The 15,069-nt window shown below is 42.0% G+C and overlaps 1 protein-coding gene across 2 annotated transcripts; it reads right to left on the minus strand.

The window, feature by feature from the left end:
- Positions 1-2,036: 2,036 nt before the first annotated feature.
- Positions 2,037-4,279, minus strand: LOC147269609 (regulator of G protein signaling 9-binding protein). Of its 2 annotated transcripts, none has more exons than XM_086195337.1 (2): positions 3,925-4,279; positions 2,037-3,677 (listed from the first exon to the last, which is right to left on the minus strand). In XM_086195337.1, exon 2 carries the CDS (start codon positions 3,673-3,675, stop codon positions 2,935-2,937), a length of 741 nt encoding a protein of 246 aa, XP_086051463.1. In that variant the 5' UTR covers positions 3,676-3,677; positions 3,925-4,279; the 3' UTR covers positions 2,037-2,934. The 2 variants fall into 2 exon arrangements, with proteins under 2 accessions (XP_086051463.1, XP_086051454.1); XM_086195328.1 differs by having other exon boundaries at positions 2,037-3,680.
- Positions 4,280-15,069: the final 10,790 nt, after the last annotated feature.

Here is a 15,069-nt window from a genome sequence, read left to right on the forward strand (position 1 = left end):
CCTCTCGCCTGTAACTGCTGGGATAGGCTCCAGCCCCCCCCCCCCCCCAACCCATTCCCCGGCAACCCTTTTCAGGAATAAGCAGAAGAAAAAGGATGGATGGGTTGAGGGAATATATCAGGCACACCTGAGAGCTGGAGAGAGGAGAGAGGGAAATTTCACAAGGCTTTTGACAAGAGGACAATGGAGAAGTGAGCGAGAAGCAGAAGGAGGAAATGACCCAGAGGTTTGATTCAGTTTATGACAAGTTTGAACTGTGTTCCGATGACAAGCTTCTGAAACTTGAGGGACAACAATGGTCGGTGGAGATGAGCTGATCTCAGGATTGGGTGGAGCTGGTTAGGCTCATCAGACTCTAGGACCTGTTCGGATGCAGTGGTGGCCTTCTTTGGCTCTGGTTGGACGGTTGGAGCTTCACAGGTTAAGTTAAGTCTCCTTTCTTATCAGCTCTCCTTGGCCTCTCCAAGCCTCCTCCCTCAAACTCACCCATATTTCCCCTCCCACTCATTCAATCCACTTCACGCTCCCTGAACCGAAATGAACTGCATTCAGTTTAAGTTATTATGGGTCATTATGAACCTTACGCTTGGGACAAGTCTTCCTTTTTTGGATCTGAGCACCAAGTGAAACTGGTTTTTGTAGAAAGATTCTGTAGTCAGGGGATATCTGGGATATCTCTCTTGTTCTTTGATGTCATTAATATACTTTTAAAGTGACAGGTTGACAATACATAACAGAACACATTTCCCTCTGTGGCTGTCAACTTAATTGGAAGAAAATCCTACGCTACGACTGGCTTTTTTTTTTTTAACACATTTGACAGTCAGTGTTCACCTTTGAATGACCTTTTTAAAAGCCAAATTTTGAATACTTGATTTTAACTTTATGTTGAAAGTGTAAATTTGTAAAAAAAAAAAAAAAAAAAAAAAACACAACAAAAACCCAAGATTTTCAGAGGCATGTCCAAAAGTGAATGTGATATAAATCCAAAATTTAGCAAAGATGATTTCTGAGATTGACATCTTCCGGTCACGACCAGTTAGAGCAGACTTTACTGGGAAGTAACAGACATTTTATGTTCAGCAATTTCACAAATTTGAAATTAAACATATTTGTTTATTCATGGAATCTGGACCTTTTGAGAGAGAGAGGAATATATGGCATTTTATTGATGTTAATATGTTACTTGTATGTGTGACTTGTATGTTTTTTGCTTCAAAGCATGTCAGACACATGTACAAATACTGACACATTCTTGGCAAATTTCATATACCGGTATCCAGTTCTTCAAGTCTCTTCCTAACTCATCACTGGCGATGAGGAAACGACCCTTAATCAATGATTTATGGGGGTTTCCAAATGTTTTATAAATTCTTAAGGTTTTCATGTTTTTTTTTCAGTGTGTACATGTTCTTTTTGCTTCATTTTTTTAAATTTTTGTATGTTTAAATGCGTTTGTGGAGGGGATCTTCAAACACGGCAATCGATACAGCCCCAAGAATGTTCTTGCAACAACTAATGTATATGTCAGTGATTCACTCCTGCCCATCTAACTGTGACTTTTGGTCTTAACTTGTTCTGTATTATTTTCAAGTCCTTCTGTTCATGCACGGCCCAACCCCCAAGCTCCCAACCCCCTCAGCCGACAGCCAGGCTTTTTCCATCACCTGCTGTTCCAGGAATACCCTCAAATACTCTTAGAAGTAAAACCATTAGGGAGGGAGTTAAAGCATCTTTTTTAGTCATGTCTCCATTTTAAATGAACCCTACTTTAGCCTTAAGGTGGTTACGTCCAAGGTAAGTAATCCTGCTCTTACCACTAGTATATGTATCTAAAGCTGTGCAGTGATTACAAACTCGACCTGGCTTTTGGCTCATAGTTTGATCTCAAAAGCAGGATTCCAATATTCCGAAGCCTCCTAAATTATAGAAATGCGACGTTCAATTCATGCGTCATTGTCTCTGCAAAAACCGATGGACACTGTGTTGCTTTTATAGCACCTGAGGGAGCAATTTCATCAAGGCTCAATGTGTTTCAAATTTTTTTTAATAAATATACTTGATCGTATGTACATTATCTGACACAGCAGTAGACTGCATGTACAAACTATTCACATGTTGCAATACATTCAACACTGTTTGCAAGAAAACCCTGAAAGGAACATAAACAGGCTTACAGTGAACGGGTGTGTTATTAAAAGACAGGTGATGTCTCTTAGGTCCCAGGGTTCTCATCAAGAACACTGGGATTTGATGCAATGAGATGCAGGCTTACTACATCTATCTGGATATACAGATCTTTTATGTCAAAAGTGTGTGAACTGGAGTGTAGAGCGGTGAGGGCAAACCTGATGTGAGGAGCAAACGTTTACCTTTAAGTCGTCTCTTCTTGTTTTCGTTTTACGTCTCTGCTGCTAGTGTGACTACATGCCCCCATGGTCCCTTCTGATTTGGCTTGATTGAACTTGTAAATTTAAAACATCAATCAGCAGGACATCAAGGCGAATACTTAACAGTAGGCTACATTTATGCATGAGCTTTTCCACTAATCCACTTGGATTACGTGTTGTTTATATCATCCTGATGGCCAGACTCTGTCACGTAATTTTCTGACTTTTTTTTTCCCTCTCTTCCAAAAATACACAACCCTTTGCCCCCTCAAAATACCTCAAACTGTGTCCGTCATCCTTTCTCTCTGACTGACAGACGCTGGCTATACTGATCTACATTTTTATCTAGTCCAACAACTCCTGGACTCCACCAATTACATTCACAAATCAAGATTTATAACTGCTTGTCCATAAATTTCAGCCCCTCGAGCCCACTAGGAGAGCTCTGTTACTCTCCTGTGGAGCTGTTGGCTCTGACCCACGGTGGCGCTTCCGTGGGCTGCCTCGCAGGATGTCCGTCAGGTCGGGCTGGTACTCAGACAGTTCAGGACATATTGATCACCAAATATCCTAGAACCAAAGCTACTGTCACGATGACAAAGAATACAACAACGGCGCAGATGGATGCAAACCCCGCGTCCCTGCTGCCCCCACCTTCCTCCTCCTTTGGCTCCTCTTCGCAGATGGAGATGACACCCACGGAGGAATTTCCTACACTCATGTTGGACTTGAGCTCGGCGCCTGCCTCCTGCTTCGCCTCCACGGCCCACGGCGCCACCTGCACCTTCATCTCCATCTCCTCCATCATTTGGCTCACCTGGGATATCTCGGACTGCAGGTCCCGCAGGTCCGCCGTGTCGATGTTGCTGTCCGCCTCGTACTTCATATTCTGCACGCTCATGGCTCGGGCCGCCACGGTGGTTGTGCTGCCGGTCATCCCGGTCTGGATGAGGTGCCTCGTCGGCACTTTGAGGGGGAAATCCTTCCCTATCTCCAGGGACCTTTTCATGTCTACCTCCAAGAGGTCCATGCTGCTGGAGAATAGCACCCATAGGCGCTCATACTCAGCCCGGTCCTCTTTGCTGATGGTCTTGTCTTTGAGCAGAGTGGTGAGTTTAGTCCTGTTGGCCACGGCCAGCTCCTGGGCCTTTTTGCGGGTCCTCTTCAGCTCCTCTCGCAGGTTCTGCGAGTCCGAAGTGCTTCCCAGGGCGATGACCAGATGCCTGTAGCAGGCGGTTACTTTGTTGAGAGCGTCCAGCATTGTTTTGCACTCTTCTTTCCCCATGGCTGCTAACAAAACAATGCAAATTAGTGTGAAACAACAAACAAAAGACCCCTTAATAGAAATGGCGAGCTGTTAGTGACGGCGCTTCAGCCACTGTCCGTAGTTTAGTTTCCACGGTAGCACATCCCCAGCTCTACAAATCCCCTAGTCAGAGCAAATTCCTCTCTATCCATGCTCCTTCCTGATCTGCAAGCAGACACAGAGAGCGGCTTAGAAAAATTAATGCGTCCGTAAATGGCTTACGGCTACCTTTGCGCTTCCTCGCTCCAGACCAAACAGCGCTGGAGCACCTCTTTTGCAGGACGGATGTGAAATAATTCAACCTTCCTGGAGTGGATATCCAGATTCAGCTACAGGTGTCAAAGCATCCGCCTATTTGTGGTGAGAGGTGGTGCCCTTTTTCGTCTAAATAAGTCCGGAATGACTCAAAGACAAAGCTCGGCTGAGAGATGGAGATCTTCATTGAGAGTTGAGAGGAGAAGCGGCCCTCTGAGGGTCCGTAAGCGTGGGGAGCCGCCGTGTTTTGGTGTGTTTATCTGAATGGGGAGCTGTCCACTTCAGGACCCAGTCGATGATGTTTAAATACCAGTAAGCGCCTTCTGTTGTCACATGTGAGCGCTTAACAGAGCTATTCTGTGACAGGCGGAGAGGCTGGCAGCGACACAGAGCAACCTCGCTCCCATTGGCTGGCTCGGGATATTCGTCAAGTTTGTAAGTGTCCACGTCATTGGCTCGTACGTCCCTTCTGTGGGCTGGACGGTGGAGCCGGGATATCAAATCACAAAGCCCCAAATTATCTGTCACTATCTGCTATTTGTCATCTAGATCCCCGCATATGTTGTCAGAGACAAGTGAAGTGATGGCTGATGGAATCAGAGAGTCAACAACAAGAGAGCCCCTTCCTCTGCTCTATGAATGAAGCTAATCAGCTTTTATTCATCAAAATAAAGAACTAATATAAGAGAATCCGCATGTTGCCGAAACAGTTAACATCTGAGGAGGAGGGTGCTGCATGCTGTATTGGTTGGATGATGCTACACTGCTGTTTACATAGCCGGCTCCTGCTGGGCTGAGAGGTGAGAGGAAGACAAGGCTGTGTGGTGTCTGCCTGGTTTGCTCTTTTTGCATTATTGAAACGGATGGAGCTTAATGATCCAGTAACTTCACTGTAAAGCTAATGGACTTAAGCACAGAGGATGCCTGCAGAGCTGAGGGAGCGGCTCCATCATGTTCGCTGCACATGACATCTGCTGTTGCATGGGGATTTATGTCCTCTGTTCTGTTTCGTCCTAATTTGAGAATAATAAAACATTTGTTTTCCTTATATGTATTTCATTTGTTTTGAGAAGGGCGAATGTACATTAACCAACATTCAAACAAATGTAAATGTACCCAACATCAGGCAGTCCCTTTTCCTGATGTTGTCTGGGATCCCAGAATAATACAAATAGCACAATAATCACAATAGTTAAGAACATACCACATATCGATCTTAGGGGTGGAAGTTGTGGTGATATAACTGATGTTAATTTAGCTCTCATTTGTCTGTAAACACTAACAACAAATGTCCTGGCTGAGTCCGATTTTTTCTTTTAAAAAAGATATCTGCAAATGGTTCCTTCTTGTTGTATTTGTTTCCATAGCAACCTCTTACCCCCCTGCAAGTTATTTTTCACAAGGTTTTCAATTACTGACATTGCAGTACATTTTTTTTATGCATAAGACGTTTATGGCAGAAATATTTGCACATGGGGAGTAGTTTAATATCCAGCCAGGATAATCAGATCCGGTGTGTTTTTCTTGTGACGTGTCCCAGCGTTGCCAGATCACAAGTCAAGTTTGCAAGCCTCCAAATACGTCGTTTTGTTGTTTGTTTGTTTTTACCAGAAATGAATAAAGCGAAGATCATTGGTGCTGCCTTCCCTCTCCTCCTTCAGTTTCTGAAACAAAATCGATCTCCACCGTTAAACTAGTGTTAGTTCGGATCCTCCTCTTCATGCACTGGTTGCCTACGAGTCAGAGACGGTTCAGAAACAAGACGCTACCTTTTGAGTCATTTTCTTGTCTCTGTGTGACTGCTGCACCCCCAGGTGCTGAGTCTGTCCTCTCCACTGGCCTCAAAATACTTATTTTCATAGAGTACTTCATTCATAGAGTAGAGGAAGGGGCTCTCTTGTTGTTGACTCTCTGATTCCATCAGCCATCACTTCACTTGTCTCTGACAACATATGCAGGGATCTAGATGACAAATAGCAGATAGTGACAGATAATTTGGGGCTTTGAGATTTGATATCCCGACTCCACCGTCCAGCCCACAGAAGGGACGTATAAGCCAACACTTAATACTTATTATTTTCACTTCTGATTTTCCCATTTAGAAATAAATCAGTAAATTCCATTTAAATGAACAGAAAAATGAGAGAGTTCATCCGTGTAACAGAAGCAACACCCTCACAACTGCAAAGGAGAATTCTATTGCATCTGTTCCCGCTACCTTTCCATAGAACCACTGACAGTATGAATGCTAAATTGAAAGATGACCCTGTAAAGCCTGTGGTGCTGCCTGGCCGCGGTGCTATAAAACCAGCTGATAACCTGGTCTGTTTGATTCAAGTGTGGAGATGAGTCAGACATGCTGAGGTCTGATTGCTCTCAGAGTGAACCCATCATGGACAGCTTAATGTGATTTCCGATGCAGAGGCTCCAGATGGGTCACAAAGAGAGTTAGATCTTTTATTCCCCAAATGCTGATGTTCGAAACACTGGTTGTGAAAAGAAAAATGAATCCTGAGAAATCCCAGTATGCCGACATTTTATCGGTTGTTGTCAGCAGCCCAGTTTTATGGGGGTGTTGTTTCTATTAGGTCTCTTCTTTCTTCTCTTAGATGTGTATTATTTACCTGACTAAGATAGAAGGTGATCTATCCGTTTCAACCAGATGTTTCAGCGGAAAAATAACCAAAAGCCAAAATGTAGCAAAAACATTTCTTCTGATGTGATATTTTATACACACATCCAACACAATAAATTCCCAAACCCACAGAAAGAATAAATCAAAGCTGTTGCCCAAAAAAGTTAAGTGCAGCTTTCCAGCTGACTTCCACAAAATATCATTAATCACCTCTTTGCACAAGTTTGTGAAGGGATCCTAAGAGATGTTGTTCCAACGCTGTGATGCTGTTTCCAAATTATTGCCCCCTCACAACATGAATCTATGACTAACACATCAACTGTCAGAGCTCTGAGTCAGATCTGGCACTGCTGGCACAACACACTCGATAACAACCCTAGAACGGTCGTTCATGCTGTTGTGGTTGATTTCTCCGATGGCCTTTTTGAAGCACCGTCAAGAGCATGATATACATGCCGGCATGTGTGTCAGATGCTCCCTACGACTCATTGTGAGGAGCTACGATATCTGAGTGACTGAGAACAAAGGGAGCAGTGTGGTTCCTTTGCATCTGATACACCAACCAGGGTCCCCCATGGGGGGGCTATCATCCCCATTGCTCTTTGTAATATGCATCAGCAGGCTGGATTCACATCTCCCTCCCTCCGGTATCCCTGTGAAATATGCAGATGACCTCACAATCACAGAGCCCCTGATCAGGTCTCCGCCTGCAAGAGTCAGAGGGCTTTGGATTCTGTGGCTGATGGCAGTTTTACAGGCAATGAATGAAGCGATGATCATTGGTGCTGCCTTCCCTCTCCACCGATGATCTTCAGTTTCTGAAACAAAATCACTCTCCACAGTTAAACTAGCGTTAGTTCAGATCATCCTCTTCATGCACTGGTTGTCTACAAGTCAGAGACGGTTCAGAAACAAGACACTACCTTTTGAGTCATTCTCTTGTGTCATCGTGACTGCAGCACCCCCAGGTGCTGAGTCTGTCCTCTCCACTGGGAGAAATGAACTGATGATGAACATATTATATTGCTCAGTAGTCACAAAAATAAATGTTGTTGCCTTTATTCATGATCCAGGTACCCTCTGAATGTTGTGAAGCTAAAATCACATTTTCAGAAAGATAAATCTGGAGAAAAGTTCCTTTGAGATATCTCCTCTCTCTGCTGATGCTGAACCGTCAGTCTGGTTACGCTGTACAGCCGTAGACATCTTTCAGAACAAACAAACCGAAATGGAAAGGGACTCATACTTAGAGTCACCTTGAAATAAAGCTCAGGGAAGAGGCATCCAATCCCGCTCAAAAAATGTACCATTTACTGCCATTTCCACAGCTAAAGTGGCATCTTTTCTGCGTATTCTCAAAGACAAAGGTTGGTCTTCCATGTACCGTTCTGAATTACCTAACCTTCATTCACCCAGACCAGTCCTGATCCTGCCAGGTCACCATCTTGTTCTCTTCCATCTCTTCAGGAAAAATGATGAGGCCACCCTGCACTCTCTCATCAACAAAGTCACAGATAGTTCACCCCCCTGGATGCTTTCCTGCCACTTCATCATTTCATCTATGCTGGGATTATGTAGTGCCCAAGAACGACACAGAAAAACAGGAATCCTTTTTTATTCTTGTGTTTTAAAGGCGCTGTGTGCAAGAATTCAGTTGTCAACTGTTGAATCTTTTCATACTCCACACTCCAAAAAAAGGGAAAAGCATGTTGTAGGGTGTTTTAGTCAGTCCACTGCAGGGGTGGGTGTTGACTCCACTGTCAGTGTTACAGTGCAGCACAGTCTGCATGTCGCAGTGACAGAAACTTCAGCAGCTGTAACTGGTCGGCTGTATAGCGTCACATTTCCAGCTGTGCTATTCCTCACCCTCATTCCCACCGTCACTTAATCTTGTCTGAATCCTTTTTGGATGTTATATTCATGACAGTAAAGGTAACTTTTACTCAACAACTCGTGGCTCGAACACCAAGTCAGCACTGCAGTTTTATGTATGTCAAGTGTTGCACTGGGCTCTCGTTTCTTATCGCTTGCTCGGCTCCATTTTGAACAACCGCAGTTTTGCAAGAAAGCAACTACAGACCAACTGTATGCTGGGTTTAATTGCGCTTTATCTATTTCAGTGTGACCTTTGAAAATGGGGCCAGATTTGTTTGTTTTCATAATAGACTCTTGAGCAAAGAATTAGCTTGAGGAATAAGTGCTGTTTTTGTTACATAAAGAGCTTCAACTCGCTGAACAGAGCTGGACAGTCACTCTTCATCTGTCTGGAGACAGAAAATTGTGTATTTTTTAACTGAATCACTTTTGTTAATAGCCACAGCAGTCATGCACAAATGACAGCCTTTCTAAAAAAGCATTTACAACCAAAAGAATATGTCACATACGGCTGATACATAGACTGAAAATACAAAAAGTCTAAATAAACTGTACCTTGTACCAAAAACAACCTCAGACTCAAGAAGACAACATGAAAAAGGAACCAAAGACGTTAAAAACTTGGAGTAGGGACACTGACAATGGATGCTATAAAATTATCAACAAACTTTAATCCAGATTACCAGGTTTGTAAAGGTCCTGGGATTAGCAGTGTAATGCCCACTAATGTATCTTTTAATGGAGGCTGACTTCTGTCTCTCTCGTGCATTTTATCATATGGAATCAATGACCTATAGGCAAGAAATCCAGCCTACTACAGTTGGACTGACAGAAAGATATTTTGCCACAAAGTGCAATAATGCCCCATGCAAACACATTAGAAAACTCTAGAATATCCTCTGTTTACCCTCTGTTATCTGTGTTAATAATCCCAGTAAAAAGCTCTGTGCTGCCCTTTTCAATGACATGTAGCTCTGCTTTCTAGATAAGGTTTCACTATAAATTCTAATGCAGTCTCCACAATGTGACGGTCTCACAGCAGTAGATGACCACGGTGAACTGTAGCTGTGTTCGTTATTTCACCAAGAGCATTTTTTAGACGCATCAGAGAATACCGGGTGAAGCTTGACAACTACTGTTGAATGGATGAAGCTTTATTTGGAATATCTGGAAAACATCAAAATCAACAAATCAGACAAAAATCCCATATAACATGAACAACTGTTTTCTTAAGGAAAATAGTCAGTGCATATTTTTGCATATCTAAACTACACATAAGGCCTTCATTCAAAACTCTGCATCTGTTCTGATGGAGCATTACATTATTCATATATTTTTGCTTATTTCAGCCCATTTACCAAACTTTTTACAAACGTGATTGGTGTTGTTAGTTTATTATAATTGTTTTTAAATTACACCTCTGCTTTTGAGGAAGAACCAAACAATGTACCCTTGTATACATTTATTAATGATATTATTAAATGATTGAAGATAATTGTATAGAACAAACCTATGTTATTATGACATCCCTTTACATTTGGACCAAATCGGACCTCACTATGCAGAGATTTGTAACTTTTCTTTATATTCCATAATATTAAACTTCATTCTTGGTTGTTCTTTGTATGTCTTAAATACTAAGTCTATCTCTGCCGCAGAATTATGCAACATCTTCTAGAAACTAATGAGATTATGGAGTGTGGACCAAGAAAGAACCTGTCAGTTTTTGATATGGATCCTAATAGGAGTAAATCCATGTGCTATTTGCATGTTATCAAGATTTCTCAAAAACAAAATGATGTATTTTGATGAAATCTAGTGGGATGATATGTAATAGTAAAGAAAGAAAGAAACTGGAGCAGCAAGAGGAAATCATGAGGCCAAATCCAGGGAACACAAAGAGAAATTTCATAGATAAGTCAGTGGGGTCCGAATCCAGGACCTTCTTGCACACTGTGGTAGTAACTGCTCACCCATCAGCCACTCTGTCCTCAGTGTAAGTTTCTAAAATCCTCTTAATCTCTCCTCCTTTGACTGCTTCAAGTTTAATGTCTTACTTAGTGATGCCCATATTTTCGTGTCCGGAAAAGGATAATCACAGCATGTAGCCCTAATCTTACATGATCAGAAAAAGCTGACTTGGTGTCTAATGTAAGGAAAAAAAATCCTCCATAAGCCAAAGCTTGCCTGGATGGGCCACAGATTTAGATTTAGAAGTCTGCTGCAGCATGTTTTAAGTGGTTTTGGGATTGTTGGGTCACTGAAGAGGAAGGCGGATGAGGATGCTCAGATGGAGGCTGTGGTTGAGAGAGGAAGATTCAGTCAGTTAGACACGAGAAGGAGCCGGGGTGGGGTGGGGTGAGTGAAGGGATATCCAGAGAAAGAGGAAGTCAGTCTTTGCTCAATAATTGATGGACCTCATCCCCTATGTGGGCTCTCACATGGTGCAGCGTGAAGCAGCAGGATGAACTGTGACTCATGCCTCAGCGCCACGAAGGTCCAGACTGAGGAGGATCTCCACGACAGGGGCACGCCCACACACACACACACGCAATCGTTCACCCAGACACACACACACACACATAGAAGCTTTAGATGCTTTTTTGAGACACACACACACATACACACACACACACACACACACACACACACACACACACACACACACACACTTTAGTTACTTTTTAGGAAGCAGCATAGGCATATATTCATTTCCCTAACCTCAACTGGTTGAATCTTAACCACAGACCCAGAAATCAACATGTTACTCACATTGTCTTCAATAACTGATCTCCAGGCTAGTTTGTGTCCCAAACAGTGGCGTAATTCGTACTTACAGTACAGAGTGGTCAGTCATGTTTGCCACAATCAATACAAGGTTTATAGTGGGGCTTTTAAGGTAAGCTTAGCTCTCCTGTGTGTGTGTGTGTGTGTGTGTGTGTGTGTGTGTGTGTGTGTGTGTGTGTGTGTGTGTGTGTGTGTGTGTGTGTGTGTGTGTGTGTGTGTGTGGTGTGCAAATTATTCCTCATCCAGGACACTCAGAGAGGCAGATGTTAATAAGGCTGGAAGTTTTTGCACAGGGGAACAGTCAGCAGTGGTTAGCCACTACAAATTTCTGGGGACAGTTGTGGATGACACATTAAGCTGTAAGCCCAATGTGAGAACCATCTTAAATGAATGACATCAGTGCTTTTCTAAAGGAACTTCAGCAGCTTTAATGGAGACGATTAACTTCTGAAAATATTTTACTCCTCTTGTTCTGAGTCAGTCCTTACCTTTGCTTTTAATCGGCTGGTTCTGGGACCTAACTGTGAAAGATGTGCCTCCAGAGGTGGGTCATCAGAAAAGCTCAGAATAAATTCAGGACCCTCTTTATCCTGTCTCGAGTCTCTCAGTTGAAATCTGGTTGTCTTTCACCAAACTTGGTAGAGGGATGTAGTATAGACCAAGGAAGAACCCCTTTATTTGTAGGACAGATTATTCAAAGTACTCAGGTGAAGTTTGACTGCTTTGAAACAGGCTTTTTTTTGGGGGGGGGGGGGGCTATTCTGTCACCAAGTATTCCTTTTCTTCCTTCATTATAGTAAATGTATATGTGAGTAACTGAATGAATGAATGAACAGCCTGACATCCTGCAGTGTTTGAGAGGGGTGGTTGTTTTCCATTTTGTAATCCTTTGTGTCCGTTCCTCTTTTATAGAAAATACAACAGTGAAAAGAGGAAACAGTTAGTATTTAGAAACAATGTCCTTCCCCGGGCTTTCAAACATCTGCCACAACAATATACTGTACAACTGTTCAATAATTATCAAGAGAGAAACTGCATATAAATGACCTCTTAAAACTAGAGTTATTTCCGTTTCTTCTACTTTGCACTTGAAGCGAGCATTTCCCTGCATGCACAGTTCTTCCTAACAAGCAAAGAGGGTTGATGGTCTGGTGGGCAAAAGGTTTCAGCCCTCCAGTGTTTGACTCCTGGTTTTACTTCTCGTCCTTTTAGAAAAGCCAGCAGATAGTCTCTCTCGGAAAATCCTCTCTAAAAGGCTTCTGGGTAGGATTTGTGTGGGCGAGGCGAAGTTGGATGCAGCCCAGATAAGCCTGTGCAAGGTTAGAGGCCTTTCCATCATCATATGGGTCCCTGTCATTCCTTCTGCCACTGTGACAATAACAGTCTCTCTGGTCAATCGCAGTAATATAAAGTGTCATGCTTGAGCTGTGATTTTCTGTCATGCGTGCCAGCTCCCTGTCTTTCCTGTCCATCAGAGGGAGAGTGTGCATACATATATTTCTTGGATGTTTACAGCTTAGACAGATGGTGTTGAACAGTCAGGTCAGCTGTGTAGGATATGCATTAGCAGAATTAGACCATATTAGGTGTCGGGTCATGTGACATTTGAATGCAGCGCTGTTGGAAACTGCATACCATACAGACTCAAAAACACCTACACAAGGGGAAGCCTTTAGCCAAGAGCATCTGCCCCCAAGAGCCCTCTGCAGTGGCTGTGGGTTAGACTCCCACTGCAGCCCTTTGCGATACCAGCCCCCCCCCCCCCCCCCCCCCCCAGCTCTATAACTAAGGACACATTGTTAGAGCATCAAACAATGCCAGCAAAACAAATCATTTCACGATCAGAGTGTGATGTATTTGGTCTGATAACATTTGGAAAGTTTAGAGGAGCCGCACAATTCACTTATTTATCCACATTCAAATTAGCAGTAGGCTAACCGACAGCAGTGAGCTAAGTCAGTGTAAGCTGGCAGTGCAGGAATGACGCCACATAGAAGAACTTTATACTGTGAAATGCAGAGAGATTTACCAGGCAAAAAATAAGCACAATGGGCACTGTGAGAAGGGAATTTCATCTAACTGGTGCTCATTTAATTGAAAATCCATTGTAATAGAGTATTAATTAAAATTTATTTGATTAGTCATTATGCTGTTAACAAACAATTCAATGAGCAGATGTCCTGGAGACCCATTAGGGTGTTTTGTTTGTTTTGTTTTTTTAACCCACAGTGAGGACGATTACAATCGTAATTCATAATGATTAGCATTACCAAACTAATTACAAATAACAGAATTAATTATCCACTTAATAAAGTGCTATAACAGTATTAAATATCCCTTCTACAGGTATTACGGTAGCCATCAAAATAATGGCTATTAGGTTGGACTTCTATGCTCTCTTCCCACTTAAATAGCACTCAAAGCGCTTTACAATCTTCACTCATTCACTTACTCACAAACAAACATTCACCCACTCATGGCACAGGCCGCCATGCTTGGTGCCAACCTGTCCATCAGGAGCAATTAGAGGTTCAGTATGTTGCTCGTAGACGCTTTGACACTGTCTCTGGAGGTCAACAGATAGTTTACAAACTGAGTATTAACAAAGTATCTGCTCCACCAAACTTCTACATTTATAGAGATTTTCCCGGTGATTTTTTTTAAGTTCTAATTATCATTTGGTAATTTTTAAGGAGTGTAGTTTATTGATATCATCAGAATTCAATGAGTATCATCTCTTATCGGCTTTTATACAACATAGGATTTATATGCTGATTATCTTATTTAACACAAATCAATGAGTAAACAATGACGAGTAAATATTAGCCATTATTCATCATGATCATCAATGATAACTCTCATTTTATTTGAAAACTTATGAGGTTTAAATCGCTTGAATCGTGTGTCATCTTATTATGAGGTGAACATAGTTCAACAAAATCACTACATGTGGTAATAATTCTTAGGAATTGTATCAATATCTTACATGCATAGAAAATATAGACATAATAAATTAATTACTATTAATTAAGTGACCAAATACAAAAATACAGGAATGACTGCTTAAGTATTTATAGGATAAAAATGAGGCTGAATTCAATCAAAAACAAAAGATCAAGAACCTGAAGATCCGAGATTAACAAGCAAGGAAGTCTTTAAGTTATGAAAGGAAGAAATCAATCTGAGTGCGTGAGGAAAAAATTGTAATTTGTAATTTAATAAACCATTCGTTAATAGTGGACGAAATAACTTCATGTCATCAGTCAGTCAGTTTCTTTCATCCTACATCTGCATCGCCGTCTCCTACGGTTTCTTTTCTTCACTTTCTTTCTATTTCTTTTTACCACCGATAAAATTATGCCAGGTTCAAAACCCCAAGGCGGTTCCTCTTGGGGTGCTTCACGCTTTAAGAATTAATGAACCCACTGCTGCTTTCTCGAGTTTACTTCTTTTTTTCTTTTTCTTTTTTTTTTTTTTTACGAAGGCATTTCCCTCAAGTTGTGAGTCTCAACAGGCTTTCACACTCTGACTTTTCTTCTTTTTGTACTTCGGAGGGTGAAATACATATGCATTACCAGCATGAGGAATCACTTTGCATATTTCTTAAGAACTACAGTTAACTTGTAAAACTCAACATAAGTTGGACCTCTCATTGCTTCAGAATGTTACACAACACAGCATAGAGTCTATTACTGCTAGAAAAGAAAAAAACTCAAGAAAGGATTCTCTTTCTGAATATGCTAAATTCATCTGGTTCACAATGCATCGTACACAAGTGGCGTGTTGTGGTGGGGGGTCGTAATGTGACGACATGCTAACTC

Source organism: Aulostomus chinensis, chromosome 2 (assembly GCF_037954235.1).
Source record: "Aulostomus chinensis isolate RoL2024-O1b breed Wild chromosome 2, RoL_Achi_v1.0, whole genome shotgun sequence".
Classification (NCBI taxonomy): domain Eukaryota; kingdom Metazoa; phylum Chordata; class Actinopteri; order Syngnathiformes; family Aulostomidae; genus Aulostomus; species Aulostomus chinensis.